We start from the raw sequence: 22,565 nt of genomic DNA on the forward strand, positions 1-22,565 counted from the left end.
GTGTTCATCGGACCTCTACCCATGGACCAACCTGGTATGAGAGACTCTGAGCATCGTGCGGACACTCCCCAATATAGCTCAATTGGTCGCCGAGGTACACAAACCGCCACACCACGGTAAGGTCCAGTCTCTTCGTGACGGAGAATGCTTCGTTAGTAAAAAGCATTAGGCAACTTCTGAAAAAAGCCTATCGCTGTGCTTTACCCTTTTTATTTCCTTTTGGGCCATGAAGAGCTTGATGGTTTCCATATCTCTAGCGAGTCATTGTCTTCTCAGTGGAATTGCTGTTAACAACGTGCAAAGATTACGGACGCGTAATGCGTTGATTAAGTTTGCCAGTATATCGGTTTGAGCAATGTGCTTGCCAAAATGATTATCACGTTTTATTGTTTATCCATTATAATGCTTCACAACCGATGAGTGAATAATATTGGTAACAATTACACATGTGAACCGTGAAACCAAAAGGTAACGTCTTATTAGGACGTGTCTGTGAGGGGCACACCATCTTCACCACTTACAAAAAGAAAATCTCATTACTTGATGTTTGACAGATAGCAGATTGGGTGAACACAGAGCGACTCGCTTTCCCCCTGATAATTGGTCACGCTGCTGGTACCCCGGACGTTCATACTGACTGTTCACCGGTGAACGTCCCAGCTATCACTTTTCTTGCTTCTTTTCGTTGATAGCAGTGTTATTTTCTTCCGATTCCAACCATACAGCATAGGAGGCACTCATATCGTTCAAAAAAGCACGCCATAGACCTGCTTTAGGACTGCTAGACCGGGTATCACTAAAACCCGTTAGGATGCACGGTACAAGAGTGCAGAGTGAAAGCCACCTTGATCACTCGATGTGACCAAAAAATATGCCTATCGTAGTTCGGGATTTCAAACACCGTTTTACTTCCGTGTAGTACGCACTTTGTGACTCGTCCACGTGATATCCTCACCGATGACTGGCCGTACCATTTGTTCGTTTCAGGTAAATGCATCGCCTCTCAAAGCAAGTCCACCTTCTTCTCCATTAGTGCTTCGTCTCTAACCTCGAAATGGGTGAGTACGCCTGTTCGTGCGACGAACATTCCCACTGTTCCATACCATCGGTCAGTAGCCTTTGTGGCTCAAGTGGTTAAAGCTTTTACTGACCACAAGGTCCGTGGTTCGAACCCGATCTCTGCCTTTCGACTTCCCCTGTCTGGGCTTTGGCAATCTGGCGATATCCCAGCTCCCGTGCATTTTTCGGGTGACATGGTAGCTAGAGACCGAGTGTTACAGCTGAACATTTTTTTAATAGTTTATTCTCGCGTTTCGGCGAGGACTTACTCATTTGCACTAGGACATAAGCCCTAGAGAGAATACTGTTTCTGGATTACTCCGCAATAAGACACCCGGTTAGTGCTCTGAAGTATAGTTTCCAACCGACCGCATCCATGCTTTATCGTAAGACAGAGGATCTCTCCTCTCTTCATTGTGGATGTGCGTTTCAATCAACCAGTCTGTTTATCTTTACACCTTTGTGTAACACCATACGCTCGGAAGTTCGTTCAAACAAAGCAACAGACTGAGACCCGTGGAATGCGAAATATTCTCGCGGAGCCTCCCTATAGATATTCACCAAGGCCGGCCCAACCTCTGGTCTGATGAGCTAATGCGACAGATCCGTTGAAATCCCGAGATTCCAGGTGAGTCTCTCGCAAAACCAATTCGTTTGCAAATGAGTGTACTTCGCTAGAAACACTAGTGTCTAGAGGGCCGGTGGAAACACAATTCTCAAGAGCCCATATCACGTTCGCGATCCGGCTCCACTTGTTCTGACTTCGTTATAGCCTCTGGCTTACGCATGAAACTTGCAACTGCGATTTCCACATCCACATCATCCAGTCTGTCTTTATTTGCCAGGTCGGAGAAGGTGAGAAGATGGTACGTGCTCTCTTCGCAATTGCTCGCAATAATCAACCAGCAGTCATATTTATCGACGAAGTTGATTCCTTACTCACCCAGCGCTCAGAAATGGAACATGAATCGAGTAGACGTATCAAAACAGAATTTCTGGTGCAGCTGGTAAGTAATTATGCGGACTCGAAAGTCGACTGTTTAATTCTAGTAGGCAGGTAAGGTTTTTGTAGGGCAAAATTTTCTCTCGACACGGCCGTTCAACCTGTCCGAGCTAGGTTCATATTGTTAAACAGAGCACCGACCAGTAATCACGTGCGTTCCCGGTTCAAGTAAACTATAAATCTATACGTTTTTCCCGAGAAAGTACCGGTTCAACTGCTGAAGTACCCAGTACCCGTTTATCCTATATGACTACCTCTTCCCCAGAAACATCCTGTATCAAGCATCAGTTTAGCGTAATTTGACGTTTAACTGGTAATCCCATTATTTTGCCTTCAGGACGGTGTCTCCACCGATGGAGACGAGCGCCTCCTCTTCGTCGGTGCCACAAACAGGTTAGTTGAAATTGGTGGCGGCATGTTTTCCACACAGATTAGTCTGTTAATTCTATCTTGCTACAGGTTGATCACTCGCTTTTACCTCCAACTCCCTTCTTGGTGGTTTTGTTACTACGGGCCAGGCTGTTTATTCCGTGGTGTCACAGGGAGGTCTGCAAGTGAATAAATAGCTTATGGATTGTTAATATTGTGCTTAAATTCAACATTGATTACCTTCAGTCATGTATATTTTGGCGGCCATTCTAAGCAAAAATACTCCATTGGAGATTCAGTACTGCTTAAAACGAAGAAATACTCGAGTAACTGATTATCCGCCGTTGCGGTCCCTACCCCCCTACCTAGTGAACATTGACCGAAACCACATAGGAAATGGATTCTGGATGCCTAGTTGACTGTTCCAACTGTGAGGATGAAGCAGAACAGATTAGCTAGTCAAGCCAGGACACAAGTAGGTCCGCGACAACTAGTTTGTGGTTTAGTACTGGATAAAATGGTACATCCCAAGCAACTCCGTATCTACCAAGTTTCCAATTATCTTTTCTCGTGGAGGAATAGTTCTTTATTTCATAGCTTTTAACCGTGTTTACTTCCACGTTCGTACCAATCTAGGAGAGCTGGTGGCTATTATGCTCAAGCATACCTGAATTACAGATGCAGTAGACCAGGAAACAGACAGTTTATTTGGAGTGAGTGATTCCGACATTCAACACATGCTTCGCTGCCATACAAGCCCGCTTTATTTGAGAACCCTCTTGTGAAAGGAATAAAAGTGGATGGGGAAAAGACTTATTACCAGCTGACAACAAGAACGCCAATGACATCGTGACGCCACCGTGCTGCAACAGAATCTCTCGAGAACATCTCCGAATTCATGGTGTGCAGCCCCTGCCTGACAATTCAGTGTTCCAACTCCACTTCTCCACGGTTGCAGCAGTGGCATCAGTGAGCTAACAGTTGTTGAACCATTGGATACTTGCACGAGTTGGAGTATCACAATCGGTTTCCATCGGGTCTGATATGGTGTTGCTTGACGTTGGTGCCAGCCCGAGGGATTCAAATTGATAATCTGGCGGTAGTTTAGCCATTTGGTGACAGATTAGCGCCCATGTACAGGAATTTCGAGCAGTTCCTCTACGATAATCACCTGAGTTATTCTCTTCACATCTAAATGTAATCACCGTGGGCACATCGATTGCATTTTCTGGCGTGACTAGGCAGACCGAGCAGCTCATTCTGGAATGGTTATCCACGGACATGAATTCACGTTAGATAAAGTGATTGTGGGTGACTGCCCTACTTATGTGTTCTCAATGTACAGGGTCCTCACCCAGCGATCCACTGTAATTTACTAGTAGAAACACGGTAGCCAGTGTCTCCCCCTATCGAGGAAAGTGCCAGCAGCTTGTCAAAATACGGCATGCAGCTGGCTCGCCTTCTGTTCATTCAGCTGGGTTGTTAACCACGTTGCTTTTTGGTTGTAATGTAATGAGTACAAGGCTACCGCATGTCAACGCATGGCTCTGAGGTTCTGTAAAAATCGGAACCTTCGAGGTCAACTAAATAACCGTTACATAGTAAATCCCTACCTTGGATACACAAAACGACATGCTCGGAGTTACAAATGCTGAGGTGATTATTCTTGAGAAGTGGGGGTACCACGCTATGGGTGATGCGCAAGAAAACTCCGTCGTAAGAGCCAGTTGTTTAATATCAGAAACATCGTTGTCATTGTTAGCGATCCTCATTGGTAGGCTGTACTCTGTAGGTGAGCCTTGATAGTCATGCCCACTCAACCTGCGAATGACGCGCGATTTGCGGTTTCGGGCCTTCATCCAAGCGCGCAGGCATGAGTGGCCGGAATAGAGCCACTACAAAGCAACCAAACGATTTCCGGTCAAACAAATAGGATGTGCTGGACATATCCAATTACCCTGGTCGATGCCACTCACCCTGCAGGTTCAGGATTACGTGCCCTATTTGAAGTAGGTCAGATGATAGAACGTGCAGCCGGAAACAGGTACAGATGAATGTTTGTTATTCCCCATAACACAATTCGTTTCACAACCTTCCAAATAGCATTCACCGTCGTCAGTGAGGCACCATCATGTTGACGCTATTGGTAATGATTACTGCATTCAACTCATGCACCAGGCTCTTTCACCAGCATGAAGAAAGCCCCATGGTTGAAGACATTCCAAACGCCCGTGGTGTATACCCATGAGTAGAACCCGAGATTGCCCAGGAGTAAAATACGCGACCAACTCTAGGGTTAGGTTGGCAGTTCCAATTTTCCTTAGATTCTCCATTGTGTATGTCCACGTTATGGCAACCGATTGACTCTAAATCAAAGAATCACAAAGGGTATAAGATAGCAGTGAGACGGTGGGGTTACTCGCAAGCTGATACCGGCTGGATGAAAGGCGGCAGATCATAGAAGGCAGATGCTTCGAGGATTTTTAGTCAGTGCGTATCCAGCGGCCTTGATATTGAATTCAACGGATGAATTCAGCGGATGATAATCAACTTCAAAGGTGACTACGTCACTTACTTCCGGCTGGTAAACCCGACCTATTGTCCAACAGACACCATCAACTTACAGCACCACATGTCTACAGCACTTGAATAAACTACGCTGCTAAGAATACCGGAACACATTGTAGTTGATCCTAACAATCCCAACTGCTTCGTGAGCGAGCTCAAAGGAAACTCTCATGCGATGACGGGTGGGGCATCCTTCACCGTCAGCGGTGGCTAAGGTAGACGGCGTCGCAGTTGAGAAGCAAGGACCAGTGTAATCAAACCGCGAATGTTCACACTAATGTCTGTGTGAAAGAAACTAAGGTAGTTGGAAAGCTATCGTTACAATAGCACTGTTTCTAGAAACAGGCGAGGAACCAAGCGAAACTAAGTACTTGACTGCGGACTGAAGAGGCAGGTGGTTATCAAAAATGACTCTTTCCTATTCCAATGGTAATTCTTTTAGCTAGGCTAGAGTGCTTGTATCACAGAGTGAGTGGTGCCACCGTAACCAGGATTCTCAGCTTCAAGCCGTCTGTCAAGGTAGTGGTTATGTGCTACAATTATATAGCATAAAACACTGAATGAGAACCTGGGGGGTTGTGCGCTAGACCTGCAGACGTCATTACGGACAACACGAATGTGAGAACACTGACGCTCGGCCGCCGTACAACTGCGTTAGTCAACTTAAGTGAGGCCCCCGTGATCGTCAGATCACCATGTGCTCCGTCTCAACTTGTCTTTTTCAGAACCGACAGTCCTTTTGGAACTGGTAGAAATTCCGAGCCGGTAAACAATATCAAGTCCCTAATTTCAGAACCACTAATTGTGCAACATTGATTGACAGAGTTACTGAAACGCACTCCCCTACGGTTTGTCATTTTCTACAGACCGCAAGAACTCGATGAAGCTGCCAGACGAAGATTCGTTAAGAGGCTGTACATACCACTGCCGGATCGGCCGGCACGCAAGCAAATTGTTGTACACTTATTAAGGCAGCAAAGACACTCTATGGCACCTAATGAATTTGATATCATCGCAGACAAAACGCAAGGCAAGTGATGTATTCATTTTCTTCGCTAATCTTCAAAATGGTCACGGTTTACTCTCAACAAACCAACTTTCCAAGGTATCTCCTTTGTTTCTCCCTAGGTGGACACAGGGAGCATGACACCCTTGTCACGTCTACTCGTTTGTTAGATCAGTTAGAAAATTGATCATAGAAAACGTTTCTTGGATAAGTAAAGGTTCCCCATAAGAAAAGCTAGATTCCTATTCCGGGACTACTCCATGCAGCCATAACCAAAGTACTGCGATCCTGAAATCCTAGTGTCACCTAGTAGAGTCGCTGTGTCGAGTTTAGCCGAGTATTCCAACGGGATTTTCGTCTCTTTCAGGTTATTCAGGCGCTGATATGGCTAACCTGTGTCGTGAAGCCGCCATGGGACCGATAAGATCGCTTAGCCTTGAGGCTATTCAGAGGATTGCTTGTGACGAGGTATGTTTAAAGTTTGCTAAAGTAGATTAACAATGAGAGGTGAAGTAGGCCTTCCAACTTATCTTCGACTTTAGCACGTATCCTCGTTAGGACGATGAATAAATGATTGCACCGACTAATCAGTGGCATCTAGAGCACGTTCCATTTTTGTAGGACCTACTAGATTTAGCGTTTTTCTACGTGTCTATCATCTGTTTGCCTGACAAAAAAGCGTGCTCTTTCGCGATGACTGAGAACTGGTATCATTTCAGTCGACTCTCATTTGGTTGGAAACAAGCAAGTCTGTACGCATCACTATGTCAAGCGATAGATTGTTTCTTTTTTGTTTAGGTTCGCCCGGTCGTTCTGGCCGACTTCGAATCAGCCCTCAATCATGTTAGAGCTAGTGTGTCGTCCGGGGACCTTCAACATTACCTGAAATGGAACAAGCAGTATGGAAGTTTTGATGCATAATCATTTTGTACCACAGTTGCACACTTTCACAATTGTCCCGTCTCAAAAAATTAAACCTCGATTGCTCACCACTGGAGTTTACTTCTTATGTACAAAGGGAGATCGGAGTTGTGTAAGGATTATAGATTATCTCTAACCATCTCATGCAGTAACCTGGACACCCTTACGCAAAGTGGTGCCACAGATCGTCAACCAACATGTCTAGTTTTCGGTATGGCTCCGACATGGTTAACCTATCCTAAAAAATTTACAGGGCTGCTTGGTCTACCGACCCAGCTGTGGTTAAATCACTACCCTCTGTTGACGGAACCTGTGAGCAAGTGCCTGCCGTCACGATACGCCGTCTCCGGAACCGAGGATCGTCGAGGTATGATCGATCATTTGTTTTGGTCGAGGTATTCGCAACAGTTGCAGGGTGGTAGTTGACAAAAGTACTGGCCATTTCATTCAACTGGAGCTTCACAGGACGTCTTGGAGTGAAAATATTTGATTCATCCATTTCTTCCGGAGGTTGGGAATCCTCAGTGCTACAATTTTTCGACCCTACAGTGCTTAGTCCAACGTCGTTTGCACAACCGACAGGAGTGGTTGGTTTCGGCGGTGGTCTGAGGGTCGTGAGTTGACCACGCAGTCTAGGGTCTTCATACCGATGTGGGAGTTCATCAATAGGAAGCTGCATCAGTGGATAGGGAATTTTCACGTTCATATTTAACGGAATTAGACGCCATTGTGCTGCAGTTGGCGATGTCGGTAAAGAGGGTCCGGGTGGAACCACGTTCAATTCTGGTGAGTTAAGTGTTAAAGACGCCCTTCTGAGTGGAATATCGAGAGCCTCCGGAATGGTGATCTGATTGTCAAGGGGCTAAAAACAAAGAGCAAATGGAAACGTATAGGAACGCTGGTAGAACATAGATAGGATCTAGAACACTCAAGGGATATATATAACATGCTATTATGTGACAGTATCCCACAGCTTTGCAGAGCGTAGTCGGTCAGCCAGCGGAGCCGTTCAGATCACGAGTTTTAACCTAGCGTGGCTACTGATGCTTGTAAAAAAACGAATAAACTAATGGCATAAATTTATAGGCGAAGATAAAAAGGCCTGCTAGTTTTCCATGCCTTGCTAATTCTTTGTCCTCATAAACAAGGGGACGTCGGGAGCAAAGATCACGCAGTCAAAATACGACAGAACGAACCCATGTAATGACAGTTATCGAACGCTTAAACGGTAATGCTTCACATCTGAGACCTGAAGATCCGCTGCACGGTTCACAAAAACATACTTACCACAGGAGATTGTGGTACTTCGACCCTTGCTGCGTGCCCCGGTGACTGAACTCGGGGATCTAACGGGGATGAAGTAAGTGTGCTGGTAGCCGGTGGAGGTTTGCTTGCTGCTAGTAGTGCTGCCATTTTGTCTAGCTCAGAGCTAACCAGAGCTTCATTGTTTAAACGAATGGCTGGATTGAGAGGCATGGAGACAGACAGTGGAACACGTGGTGAACAGAATGACTGTCTAAAACGTGGAAAATCTGGATGGAACGGAATCTCCGGAGGGGATAAATTCGAAATCGGTGGCGGTCGTAACCGCATAGGATGGTCACCTGGGACGAATCCTACTGGGCTGATTGGGTAGGTACCATCCATGGAACCTGGGTTGGGGAACTGTGTCGGGGGGTAGTTCGAGTCAGGATACACACCAGGCCCTTTCATTCGATAACCACCGTCCATTGTATCGCCAAGGCGATTAATGAAAGAAGGATGGGGTCCCAGTAGGTCTCTCGCTTCGTAGTGATTAGAAGGCAACAAAGCACGCAGATGCGGACCTTGACCAATGATAGGTCGTGGTGGTGATCCAAAATTGGGACCTATTGGTGGGTTGCTGTAGATATAGAAGTTACCGGCGTGTTAGCGTGTAGGTTAGGCAAATTGTCGGCAAATAACAATGCGTTAATCGACAAATCTACTCGACACGGAAGTCAATGATAAGACAGACGGGAACACAGCGTATAGTGGAAAACAAAGGTTATGGAAACATGTCGTAACTCAGAGCGAAACTCACTGAGGACAGGGAAACGAACTACATAGTACGACCGGCCGACAAATTTGTCGTGCATAGTCTCAGTGCCAGGTACTGTTGGGATTTTAGTTGTTATGATCCCCGGATATTCGTCTGTATTCCGACAAAGGGGATTATCGTCGTACGGGTATATTGCCCTGGAATAGTCCTGATTTAGAGTGACGAAAAACGCTTCGGTACCCACTAGATATACGGTAGACGCTGAGGTACCACTACAAAGTCAGAGAAGGATGCGACGCGCCATCGTCTGGAACTACTCAAATAAGGGCAAAATCGAGCCCAAGGCTTCGGTGTGAACCAACCAGAACCGTCGTATCCGAATGAAAATGATTCGAATAGGATTACTGATTCCATATATTTTCATTTTACGAACACAAATTGGTGTATCCGCTTAAGATGATGTTTCTGGGCTGAAAGGCCAGTTTAAAGAGTCCTGTTCTAATGCGACCTGGGGAGCCAACAATGAGAATTGATGGCACTATTGTTCAGTGTCTTCTTACCACTGCTCGCACTCTCACAGGACTTCTGTCAACTGGATGTGTGTGACGTAACGATCCCTCTAGTTTGTTTGTCGCACTAGTCTCTTAGTTGCATCAATCTGTTTACGGTTAGGCGGTGTTCACTCACATCATCATCATCGACAGCATGACATCAGTGTTCAACACCGATGCTTCACTGCCGTATGTGTTTACTCACAAGACAATAGTGAATTCGCTCACGCTGCCAGTCGCTGGATGCAGCAAAAGTCAGACAGAACCGCGTCTGATACTAACCGGTAAACATATTTTCGGATGTAATGTCAACAATAAGATGAAGATTCACACTACCTGAATATTTCTCTCGTGTCCAAGAGCAATGCTCTCTTAAAACACCCTGAATATTCAATTTGCACTCTCTAGCTTCGGAGCTGCTTTCCGTTACGGCCACAGTCACCCATGACAGTCAGACGCAATCCCGGGATCGTATAATGAAAGAACATGCACGAGGAGTGTGAATTCCACCAGATAATTGAACCAATTTAAGAGTTACCATTCACCTGGTTCAAGCACTATTCAAGGAAAAATGGTCGTCAACCCGTTCCCAGTAACTAAGTCTGGTAAAGTTGTCGGCAGAAAAGCGAAGCCGGTGAGCACGCTGAACAGATCATAATTCTACTGCATCACAATCCTGAAATGAACAGCACGACCAATATCAAACATGATAAGAATACGTGGAAAGCAAAGGCCATCAAACAAAAAGATCGTTCGAAAAAATGCTACCATCAGCAGTTCGCGCTTCAAAGCTGCATGGGGCTGATTCGTGTCTTAGGCAGCTATATCTGAATTATGAATGCCACTTGTGAGATGCACTTAGTGGGGACGATCAACATCTATCGACTAAATAACCAGACAAACACCTATATTCTCTGTAAAAGTGCAATTAATACACCGAGTATCTAGAAAAAGACGTGTTATAGTAATAGATTGTAGAACGAAAAACTGACAGAAAGCGCAGAAACAGCGGTCTCGGGCAGTCTGCAAAACAAGTTGAAATCGATTACTTACCAATAATTGGGGATACTGTACTGACTAGTGGAAAAACCCAGACACATAACACTATGGTCCATTTCACCGGAAAAGATAAGTTTGTATATTACTGACAGCTAACGTACGAGATGAACGATTGAAACGAACATTGAACGCTTCATAAAAATATCCAACAGCAATCCTTCCCCACAAAGGACTCATCCTGTAAAGAAAACTCGTCGGGACAAGAAAAGAACCCCCGATTCTCTAAATAACCGAATTAGTTCTCAAGAGGGAACCTCATAATACGAAAGATACGTGTTAAATGGCTAACTTTAATAATATTGCTGGTAACCCTCATAGCAGCGGACTCCTCGTGAGTGGGTCTGAGTTGGGTGGAGCGGTATTTTAGCACAGGATACGTGTAGCGTTCCACTTGTTGAGACGGACCAAGATGTAGTGTGGATTAAGATAGTCAAGCTAGAGAATAGGATTGAACAATACACACTTAGAGAACTGTCGGGTACCCAATTGTTAATGTTCTCTCTCACATTCGAACATGTGATAAATAACATTGTTTTGCTGTTTCTTTTCAAGTTAACATAGGTAGCTATCGTGATTAAATAGAGGAAAGGGGCTGATACTCAACGGGTTTACTGGGTCGCACTATGTGTTGCAACTAAAGTTGCACTGAGCCAGCGCAGAATGCTTGCGACACGGCTAGTATTAGCCAGCATTCTACGAGGAATCACTCGTTGAGGAGGCATTAGGCTATCCCCAGGTGAATCAACGTCCGATTTGACCGATCAGCCAATCCGCACAGCAGTTACAAATGCAGCAAACTCCCCATAAGTCACTGCGAAACTGACCGGTCCTTGCCTTCTAAGTGGTAAGCTATTAGGATGCGCCGATCTACAAAAAAACTTCGCATGCGCCATTCGTTGTCGACAGTTAACACATCGGAATCCCAGCGGTCACGTCACATGACCCCAGTTAGTGAAATCCCTAAGGATGGTTGTCACTACTTTGGGTCACACACGAACCGGAACTGTCGAGCCCTTTCAAAAGGATGGTGCATGACATTTTGATAATCCACTTGAACCGGTCCGGCAACAATAAAAAGGTCGCTGGACGATGTGGGTTACTTGCCTGAATCGTCCGCAAGCTAGCCATTCGTCAGAGCCCAAACCCAACTGTCATTGCGCGTAGCCCTATTCTACGTAGAGAAGCCACTATGCTGGCTTCCGCAACTGCATAAAAAGTGTTTAGATTACGCTCCTTAAAATAGAACTAGTAACTAGCCAAAATAATGAATATAATACGTGACAACGCATCGAAAAGGAGAATCTGATGCTTTTAGAACCTGTATGACGAGTGGTAAACCAAATTATCATCAGGTGGTCCTTGTTGCGATATGACAAGTGACTTTTCATGGTCAATAAATTCATTAACGCTTCAAGGCCTCACGGTAATAAACAGGGTAGCTTTTGGAGATCTTTGCAAGTACGCCAAATCTCCATCTCAATGGAAAACTGCTCGAATTAACTCAGTGTGGGAAATATCTCTAGCATATCTACTGATATAAACTCACTGAATGTACTTCTAGTCCTCCAATAGCCATAGAGCTGGTCGAAAACACGGGCTGGAGAGCATACTCAACATTACCGCTGACCATAAAACGCCGTTGGAACGCTCCACAAAAACACAACCATGTGAAGGTACCCAGACGTGTAACAAAAATAAAAATGGGAGATATGCCCGGTCCTATACCAACACCAACACAAGAGTTTTGTGCACCCCAAAACGCGACCACTTTAGACAGAAACTGGCAGCACCAAACCAAAACGACTTCGCATGCTGCCAGCTGAACCTGATTTGAACTGGAAAACGACAAAAACCCAAATCATCGATCACGAGGCATCGCTGGATGTAACTGAACTTTACTCTCCTTCCCAAGTCATACCACAAAGCAGCCTTACATAGGTCGATGTTCCTTGAAGCAAGATTGATTAAGCGATTCAGGGCTGTACTGGGCTCCAAGAAAGGACTGAGAATCGCTTACAGGCTACTTCGGTTTTCTTGAATGATCTTATTACAGCTTTCATATAAACGACGCAACTAGCTCCGTATTCTTTGTATTTTGTAACGTCTAACAAGTATTGCGGCAGACGATAAACGAATACATTCCGCGACACGGTTGTTCTCGTTACATTGTTCAAATTGATTCGGATACCTGCCAGTGTCCCCGGCCAAACAAGAAGGGTCACGTAAACCTCATCATCATCGCACACTGTACACAGACTTCGCTACTTCCCTTCAACAGTCCTACACTGCCCCCTTTCGGTTTCTACCGCCCCGAATCCGGCACGAAATACATAACTCTCTGGTAGCTGATGACTCAGCGTGTATAAAACATGACCAAGTTAATGTAGCTTGCGGAGCCGTAGACATACTTCAACCTACGATGCATAATAATGGCTGATTATTACTTCAACTTTCCGGTTCCTACTAGCTGGTCATTTTGAGAACTGGTAAAGACAGCTGAAGATACGTCTGCTCGAGTATACGTAGACCAATAAACCGATAGGTACCATAGCGCAAAAGATAGGGCCAAAACTCAAGCGAAGCTAATGTACGTCAGCACAGTGCGGAAGCAGAAATATCGTGAAACCTCGACTAATAAGCTGCTGTTCGCAGTGCTCACCTGAAATGCGCTGGTCGCTGTCCAAAACGATAATCGACGTCACCGTGCTCTCCAAGACCGGAGTAGGGGGGCTCATCACGTGGTGGCCGGCAAGAATCAGGTACACAGCCAACAGTAGTAGGTGGTTGGTCCTATGGAAGCATTAATTCTGGAAAATTAGACGCTACCGTAGATCCGGCTATCCGATTGAGTAAAGCCTGAGATTCAGGAGTAAGCGGTTCATGAGAAAATTTGCACGACCCGCCGTGACTGCATTTCCCAAAGAAATGATAGAATTTACATGGGACTTCCTCGTGTAGATAGAGACAAGTTGGACCTTTGGAACAAACACCGACAGCGTAAAACTTGCAAAGCTCCTGTTTTTTCGTAGGTTGGAAATCATGTGCAAAGGGACAGCTGTCGCCCTACACAATGAAAGGATGACTTATAAAACCATACCTTGTTGCAACGGCCTTCCATGAAGTAACGACATTTGGCTTGCATAGGCGGTTTAGTAAACCGTTCCATTTTGCGTCGTTTTCGGCTACGCCTGGGATCAAAATCATGATGCCTCTCCTGTGGTATGGTAAGTATATTAAGAGAATGAGACAAACTTCTCGATCCCGTTCTGGAGGATGGAGTATTTCGTCATCCTCTAATAAGTGCTCTTTCGTAGGTTTTTTGTGTCGCCTCTGTGGATCCTTTGTAGATCCTACATCAGGGCCGTTTGCTCTGGAGGACGAACGTTTGTCAAGACCCAATTTCTTATGAGAAGACTTCTCGTGCTTGTGTTTGGTGTGGTGTCTGGAGTGTTTAAAACGGTCGTGTCTGCTGAGTAATCTGAGCCAATGAATGAAGAAACGGTACCTCAACTCATCGCGTCGCGCCTTAGGAGAACACTCCTGCTCCGAATCACTAACGTCGGCTACCTCTCCCTCTTCAAACTCCATAGGTGCAACGCGGTACCTGTAGTCAAGCTGAAAAATAAGAGAGAAATTGAGCGTACTTTGTGCAGGAAGTTAAAAATTGGAAGGTGTAAATTGACAAAGCTACGGAACAGATATGACGAACGTCAGTGCATTTGTAGGACAGGTTGAGCAGAATGCCCCCATCCGTAAGCAGAATCCCAAGATAAGCGAGCTAGGAGGATGAACCCAGGGATCAAGTACGGGTACTGGAGGGCAATTCAGTGCGAGTAGTCTATGAAGGTTCGCCAGATGGATAGGACATCAATGTAATTTGCTGCAAGGACTCGTGAAAGAAATGTAAAACCATTCGCGTTTCGTGGAAAATGAAATCTCACGTCAATTCAGTAGGCCTTTGTGTCTATGGCTTTCAAAGTATGCCCGTGAATAGATATCCAATTTTACAGCCCTATGGTGCACTCACTGGTCACCACTCCTCCGGTTCTTCGCTAGGACCCCACAGAAGTTTGTGCATTTAATTTGCAATAGAGATAGTAGGCGTACGGTGGCCATCGCCAAGGAACATCAGCAGACACGACCTCGTCGAAGAAGCCTATCAAATAATATAATTTATTAGGCTCTTTAATTTGCGCAAGCTACCGGAAAACATTTGAAAACCGGGCCGTGAATGAGACTGCGTGACAACAGATGAAGTGGTAGGCAAAAGCATCCTGTAAATGCGCCGATGAGTTTCCTTCCGGTTTATGTAACTTCCTTCACTAAATATCGCCAGCATTCAATCCAAACTGACTAATTACTGTGTTCGTTACTTCGACCGAATTTCCCCATAAACTTCCCGACGAAGACACGTTTTGTATGCACCAAGTGCGACTATAACGATCACTCGAGAAATCCACGAAGACAAACATCGACGTTCTTCGTCACCATCAACATACTCTCAAAAATAACAGTGCAAGTGAAGCCTTCAAAACATTCGAGTATGGGGACATTTTCAATGATTTGGTGCTGGGCGACCGTGCTTGAAACGATGTATTTTGCGTCTGAAAGCGTTCAAGACCGACCGTAAATGGCAAAACCGGCATGAGCATCTTTAACTGACACCAACTGGTAGTAATCTGCAGGTACCTCATGCCTGACTTGCCTACGTAGTCCTTAGCAAACATTGCATAAAAGTGCACCAGAATCCTGACAAACCGCAATCAAAGATCGAGAGAGTGAAGCGAGATGAACGGGATACCGAATGACGAAACGTCCAGGTTACGAGACTGGTAGAGGCTTCAGGCGGAAAGAGGATCAATTAGCTAGGTAAGGCGAAATCGGTGTTAGGTGCCGTGAAGCAAACTGGAAGAACTAGATCCCACGCTGGACCCAAGCCTATATCGGTTACCCATCTTGACAAAGTCCCCTAGCCGAAACCTAACACCGACTGAGCCTGATTTAGGTGATTGGTTTTCCTTTAACCTTAAATCTCGACCAATCCGATAACGTTGCCACTTGGCTTGACGAAGCTTCTTTCATTTTCGAAATGCTTCCCAGCAATAAATCCGGTTCCCCAAATTTCTCCGGAAACGATGCCTCACAACCGGCTCCAAGCGTTTTCCAACTGACTGAGGCTTAACCATTTTCTCCGTTGGAGACTTGAAAAAATACGAATCTTCCCCTTCTTAGTCGGTACTTATCTGTATGATTGATACGTGGGAAATATTCACACTACTGATAGCCAGTCACCGACGGGATACCAAGCCCACCTCTCAGCGCAGTTATGGTGGCTCAGTGGCAGTTTCCGCGTGCAAATAGGAAAAGAGGAACTTGTCCCGTAATCTGTCAAGAAATCAGTCTATTAACCAGATCCATTACATTGTACTCTCTAGTTGTCCTGCCACTTAAGAATGCAATCCACACAGACCCACTAGCACTCTAACATCAACGTCCTGATTCTGATTAGTGATGCATCCGGGAAAACGAGTTGTTTAAAACTCAGAGATACTAATTAAGATGTTACTGCCTCCTCCTAGCTCACCTAAAGTAAACCTGTAACAGTAGATTGTGAAACGAAGGAAAAGAAGGATGGTAGGAACTAATAGTCACATTTGGCTGGGAACATGCTGGCACAACCAACGGTGAATAGAAGCAGTTAAACCAAAGTGTACAATCTGTCAGTACAAGTTAAACTAAAAACCAAATATACAGCACGAAGAGCTGAGAGTTGCCATGGTCAAGGCGGCACTCATCTCGCTAAGAACGTCATAGCCACGTGTTCCGCGTTGCAGCGTCCCACTGTGAAAAAAAGCTTTTAACTGCATAGTTTCTTGGTAGCTAGGGAGTGACAAAAGAATTCTCACGTGCCAAGTATTAAAAGGATTACGGGGAACATCTCGCTGTAAGACGTGCTCGTCATCGTTGGATCCATAATCTAATGTGTTGAACCCAATGATCAGCGGCAAAACTGCGCCAGCTGGAACGCCTAGGATGACTTCTACACTATTCACGGCTGTCACCGATGATCACGGAACAAAGTTGTGGTCCAAGTTGCGTTTGTGAAATTCTTTACTTACCACAGGTAAATTAATTTAGGAGGTTTATGATGCAGTTTTAACTCGGGGATAATAAAGGTTTTTTGTTAGCACCAGATAATGGAGATTCTTTGGGAATGATGATGGTATACAATCGTACGCGTTTTATTATTATTATTATCGTGGGGTGGTAACCAGGTCGTAGTGAGGCTGTTGGCGTCACTTGTGCTTCGTCGCCTTACCCGTCACCAAGAGACTGCACCTTGTCTTGATATGTACCACCGCGACCCACTGAACTATACTGAGGGGTGTTCGTGCGACACTCAGAGGTTCTGACAAACAGTCTGGTGGCCCGCCAGGTCAAGGGTTGGAACATGTGTGATGAGATGTTCCATAAAGATGGCAATGCAATTGCATTACAATCCCTGCCAAATCCTGTTACTTTTACTCAGGCTTTGGAGGTAGACTGGTTGAGGACTCTGATAGTCCTCCTGCTTAAGTGTGACAGCCTTAGCAGTATCCTAGTGCAAGTACAACAATGAATTGCACACACAAATAAAATACGCCACACCGACCGTCATGTGGTCACCAGCCGGAAGATCTTAATTGCTGCTTACAGCAGGGTGGGTAAGCGAAAACATGCTACTGCTGACGCCTCCCATCTTCCATATTCACGTCCATTTTCTTCACCCTCCCCCCTTTGACACTGTGTACCTATATTTGCCGACGGGCTTGGACGGCGCACAAAATAGGGAGCCAGACTGTGCCTTCTCACCAATGTCAAACTAGTTTTCAGGCCAAAAAGCCCAGTACCGCATGCAGCCTCACTCATCATTTGCCAGGAACCGGCTGGCATCCTCCAACTGACCAGCTACTCTGAATGGGTTTCACCGATCGTTTCTTGAAGAAGGTCTCATTGCCGCACTGGATACCCATAGGTACCCTCTGCCTCTTCCAGACGACCTGTTCGCAAAACTGAATAGGTGGAGAGGTTTCGGGAAGATTCACGTGACCGGTATTTACCTCCTACTAGCCTACTACAATCGTTCCGAGGGGCCTCCAGACACTCATCCAGGCAATCCGGATAGAAACTGACAAGAACGCCACTGAGAACCATATCTTGCAGCGTACCCAACCATGCGCAGCGGGGATCATGCGGTCCCCATTCTGGAATGCGAGTAGCGTTGACACTATTCGTAATCTCTTTCACATCCCTCAGCCCTATGAATGGTTGGCCAGGCCTCCACTTCCGTGACTCTGAGTTGGGCACAGAAAACAGGGCTTCCTTCGGCAAAAGATGATTTGGCATTCGTAATACATCAACCTAACCAATGTAGCTTCTGGTTTTGGACATATTCTCCGATGGAAGTCTCCATCCCACAACTGAAAACTCGCTTTTTAACTGCCTTGTTACAGCAAAAGATTCCGTACTGTAGCCTGATACACATTGCCTTGAGATTCAGGGATATATCGCTTTGACACCGTGTCTCAAATTAGCAAACGCGACCCGAGCCTTGTGAATTCGTGCATTGACCTCAGCTATCACCCTACAACCACTACTAATACAGTCTCCAAGATAAGTGAACGCCCCGCAACCTTGAGTCTCTCTACCTTAATTGAAAGTAGCGTGTTTGTTGTATATTTACTGTTTTTCCAAAGTGTTGCATTGTTCACAGTTAAATCATTTTTCCTCGTCTCAGTTCGCGTCTAGATCCAAGGTGTAAGTCCATTGCCATTGAGTCCAGACGACATTGTGCAGACGAGGCCCTGCTTCTAAAGTAAAGCGTTTACTGTATCAACAAATCATTGAGCCCTCAAAGTCTTCACGGAGAGCGCAAGTACTCGCCACGACAAATGATCGAGAGGAGAAACGAATGGTTGTTGACTACAACCAAACAATAAACTAATTTACGCAATTGGATGCTTATTCACTCCCCAGAACTGAGGATATCATCATCGACAGCATGACATCAGTGTTCAACACCAATGCTTCACTGCCGTAAACCAATGCTTCAATGCCGTAAACTGAGGATATGAGTAGTAAAATAGCCAAATATCGTAATTTTAGCACACTTGATCTTGAAAGTGAATACCATCAAATAACCATCAAGTGACAGAATCTACATGGCCGAATACCGTTCGGAGTAACGAGTCGAGTAGCATGCTTTCGAAGAGTAATGGATGACATAATAGGCGCTGAAAAACTTACCGGGATATATGGGGATGCATACACATGCGGACATATGTGCAAACGATCAAGAACACGTTTTCTCATCCAAGCACATAATTATAGCCTTCAATTAAAGCACGATAAAAGCACAAATTCCATCATTGAACCCCATGGCTATGACATCATGGAGGGCATCAACAAACGTACCCTGAACGTTTCAGTCTTGTAAGAGCCGCCCGTTCCGAAGGACATTAAGTCTCAACAACGTATAGTTGTCTTGCTCACATACTATTCTCGTTGGATAAGCCATTTCTCTGATAAAATCTACCCAATCACTCACAATACAACCTTTTCTGTCCCTAATTATGTTAGAAAAGTGCTTGAAAATCTCAAAAGAAGTTGGTGAATGTAGCTGTGGCCACTGACAATCCAAAAGTACCCCTAATAGTCGAAACTGGTGCACCTGATGTCACAATTTCCGCTACACTCAACCAGGACGATTGAGCGGTCGCATTTTTTCCATGTACAGTCCACCGGCGAAAAACCACTCCGCTATTGAAAAACGAGGATCAATTGTCAAAGAAGTGCACTCGGGATCCATTTCTTCGATCAGCGGTCCGTCGCGCTCATGTATTCAGCACGGCAAAAAGGAAGGATGAAATTACCGCCTTTTTCTTTTAACGTAAACTGCAGACCAGGCACCGAAAACAAAGCCACTCACATGCTCTCTGGGAGTGTCTGTGCGGGCACTGCATCTCACCTGGACCTAAAACGCTCACACACAACTCTGTGCAATCCTGGAGCAACAGCCATGATGCACTTTGTTCGTCTCCTTAGAGGACACCCAACTTGTCGGTAAGTAGTGTGATCACGTTAAAATCACGTTCCTTGAAGCCATCCGGTGGTACACTCATTAAAGCCACACAAACGTTCGAAAGTTTAAGTATTGACTTCAAAGGACCACTGCCTTCGATTACATTGACAGTCGTGGACGAGTATCCACGTTTCCCGTTAGGCGATCCGAAAGCGAGACGACACAGTGGTTAGAACGCGAATTTACTAACCAGAACGTCCGTAGATCGAACCCGACCTCTGTATTCCGACTTTCCCTGTCTAGGCTTGGGCAACCTGGCAGCATCCCAGCTCCCGTGCTTCCTTTGGGTGGCATGGCAGCCAGGCACCGAAAGGTGTTACAATTGAACGATCATATTATTATCGCGGTTCATTATTCACTTCAAATGAGGTTAGGCGAGTTCCTGAAAAAAAGGCGTTGTCACCAGTCTGACTAATCCATACAACCCGATGGGGAATGGTCAGGTGAAACGATCAAGTGGAAGTTTATCTAAAGCTATTACGCTTTGATTATGATCGAAGGGCCTTCAAATCAGTCACCGGGAAACCGTTTTACAGGACGCGCCCCATCCGGCACCAAGGCCACTCCACATGAGCGAATATTTCATCATAAGCGAAAATCCGCAGTTGGTACATCATCGCCGCAGTGGCCGCTTTCGCCAGGATCAGTTCTGATGCGGTGAAATAGACGATATTCGAAGCGTGATCCTGTATTCGAAGAGGCTAAGCTACTGGAGTATAACATTGAGTACGCATATGTCCGACGCCTAAACGGCGTAGAAGAAACAGTCTCTCTACGTCACCTAGCGCCTTCCGTATATTTTGAGTGCGCCCCAGCATCCGAGCAGCAGCCATCCGCTTATTAACCTAGGACTATCTGACCCTCTGCTTCGGAAACTGAAATGTCGAATTGTTCTGAACACCCTTTCGTTGTACAACAATGGCGAACACGACCGCATTTCTTGCACAACAGAGGGATATGATATTATTCAATTATAAAACGAACCCCCATGAGCGGGGTTGAGTGTCTTATACTTGCTGTGTTTTTTTAAGCTTTTCACCGTTAATTGCCAAATCGCTTTTTCTCATTTCAATTCGCAACGTCAAAGATTTTGATGAATGAAACCTAGTTTCTGGGCCCTGTCTTTTCTGTTCTTGCTGTGGTTTACGGCTCGCTCAAACCCAAGTGAATACCAAAGGACAGGATGACTTTGGTCAGCTAAGCCTAAAATACCGGTATCTTCTTTTCCTTTTCGAAGACGAGAATGATGTTGTCTGCATACTCCAGATCAACAAGGTTTTCGTCAGCAGCCGTTTGAACACCAGGGTTTCGAAGATCTACTGTTCCTCTTATCATCTTACCGATCACGAAATTAAATAGGAATGGAGGAAAAGGGTATCTCTGACGGGCACCGCTTTGTATATGGAGGCTGTTGGAGAGCTTCCAGTATACACTCACAGGCCCGAAAGTCTGAGAATATGAAGACCTTATTGTATACAAAGTTCCGGGGCATTCCTAGAGGGGCGAGCGTGTCAAGAACAGATCGATCAACCTGGAAATCCAAGAATACTACCATTGTGGTTCGTTTGTACGTATGGCGTTGTTCTGGAACCCTATGGGTGTGAAGGTTTGTGGCTGCGCCTGTTACTCTGTCGTATTCAAGAGTACAGCTTGAGTGCGCCGAAAAGAACGCGGTCGACATCTAGGTTACATAATTCACGAACACAGCCACCCAGAGACCTGGGGAACATCGACGGTATCAAACGTAGTCAGCGCACAGGTGACATCCCTCAGACCCTTCCTTGATTTCGTCAGTCTCTACAGCTTGTTTCTGCCTGCAATGCAATGCTTCTAAATCCACGGAACCAGCTACTCACCAGAAGTGGGCATGATGAGAAGAATGACGATGCACATTTGGCTCTGTGAAATCCATTGAGTTCCGATTTAAGATAATCAAGATAATCATTCAGCTTTAGCACCCTTTCGGTGCCTAGCTGCCATGCCACCCAAAGGGAGCACGAGAGCTGGGATACTGTCAGGTTGCCCAAGTCTAAACAGGAGTTCCGATTTGCTCCTCGCCCACAACGACCCGTCACTGGAAGTCGCTGTGGCAGTGATTTCACATGTATTTCAGCAGCCAGACCATTGCACATGCGACCAGATCCCTGACACTATCCGAGCGCAACCACAATCTGATAGAAAAGGATGTTTTGCCGAACGTGTTTGCCGTCAAAGTTCCATAAAATGCTCTAGGCCGTCATTTCTCCATACTGATCGATCAGAAACCGCCCCTTACTATCTTTTGTCGGAAGAATGGGATTCCAGCGATACCACAGACCGGTTCCAGCGATGGACCACTCTGCTTCTGGGATACGACCTCAAGATCAAGTACTGCTCTACCACCCACCTTAGACAAGTTTGCAAATCTCGTCTGAGGTGTGGTGAACCATCCAAGCAACCTGTGAAACCCTACATACGACCATGGCCTCAACGGACCGAACCTTGGTCTCGTCTTCACGTCGACTATGAAGGCAAAATGGGCGGCCAACACTTTTCGGTCGTGGTCGATGCTTACAGTAAGGGGCCGAAAATTCTTCCAGTGAACAGCCCTACAACTTCCACTACAGTCCTGGAACTTCGACGGCTGTCCAGTCACTTGGAAACACCAGAGGTTATTGTATCCGACAAAAGTCAGTTCACGTCGTCCGTGTTCCCAGAGTTGTGTCGGTGTTGGGGATATCAATATCCCCCAAAAACACTCTGTATTTTTGTGTGCTAGTGAACTTCCGGCATCTTCAAGGTCAAACTATGAATATATATATGCACTGTCATTTTTTCCCATGATCGCCTGTTGATCGTGTGTTGTTGGATTATTAAAGTTTGTGTCCGAGGTTTTTCGTCTTCTTACT

General features: G+C 45.6%; 2 protein-coding genes across 2 annotated transcripts in view; one reads left to right on the top strand and one right to left on the bottom strand.

The window, feature by feature from the left end:
- Positions 1 to 7,791, top strand: part of T265_11438 (hypothetical protein) — a gene marked incomplete at both ends in the record, with an annotated part of 41,389 nt that extends 33,598 nt beyond the window's left edge. The window contains 5 exons of the mRNA XM_009178094.1: positions 988 to 1,058; positions 1,905 to 2,066; positions 2,400 to 2,455; positions 5,866 to 5,956; positions 6,804 to 7,791. Of these exons, the coding sequence (XP_009176358.1) occupies positions 988 to 1,058; positions 1,905 to 2,066; positions 2,400 to 2,455; positions 5,866 to 5,956; positions 6,804 to 6,926 (503 nt within the window). The remainder of the gene's footprint in view (positions 1 to 987; positions 1,059 to 1,904; positions 2,067 to 2,399; positions 2,456 to 5,865; positions 5,957 to 6,803) is intronic.
- On the bottom strand, positions 6,704 to 14,171 carry T265_11439 (hypothetical protein; the record flags this gene model as incomplete). Its single annotated transcript, XM_009178095.1, has 7 exons — positions 6,704 to 7,788; positions 8,214 to 8,808; positions 13,216 to 13,346; positions 13,383 to 13,619; positions 13,654 to 13,770; positions 13,809 to 14,025; positions 14,062 to 14,171. 7 exons carry the CDS (start codon positions 14,142 to 14,144, stop codon positions 7,174 to 7,176), a joined length of 1,995 nt encoding a protein of 664 aa, XP_009176359.1.
- Positions 14,172 to 22,565: the final 8,394 nt, after the last annotated feature.

This window comes from Opisthorchis viverrini (genome assembly GCF_000715545.1).
Source record: "Opisthorchis viverrini unplaced genomic scaffold opera_v5_496, whole genome shotgun sequence".
NCBI lineage: Eukaryota > Metazoa > Platyhelminthes > Trematoda > Opisthorchiida > Opisthorchiidae > Opisthorchis > Opisthorchis viverrini.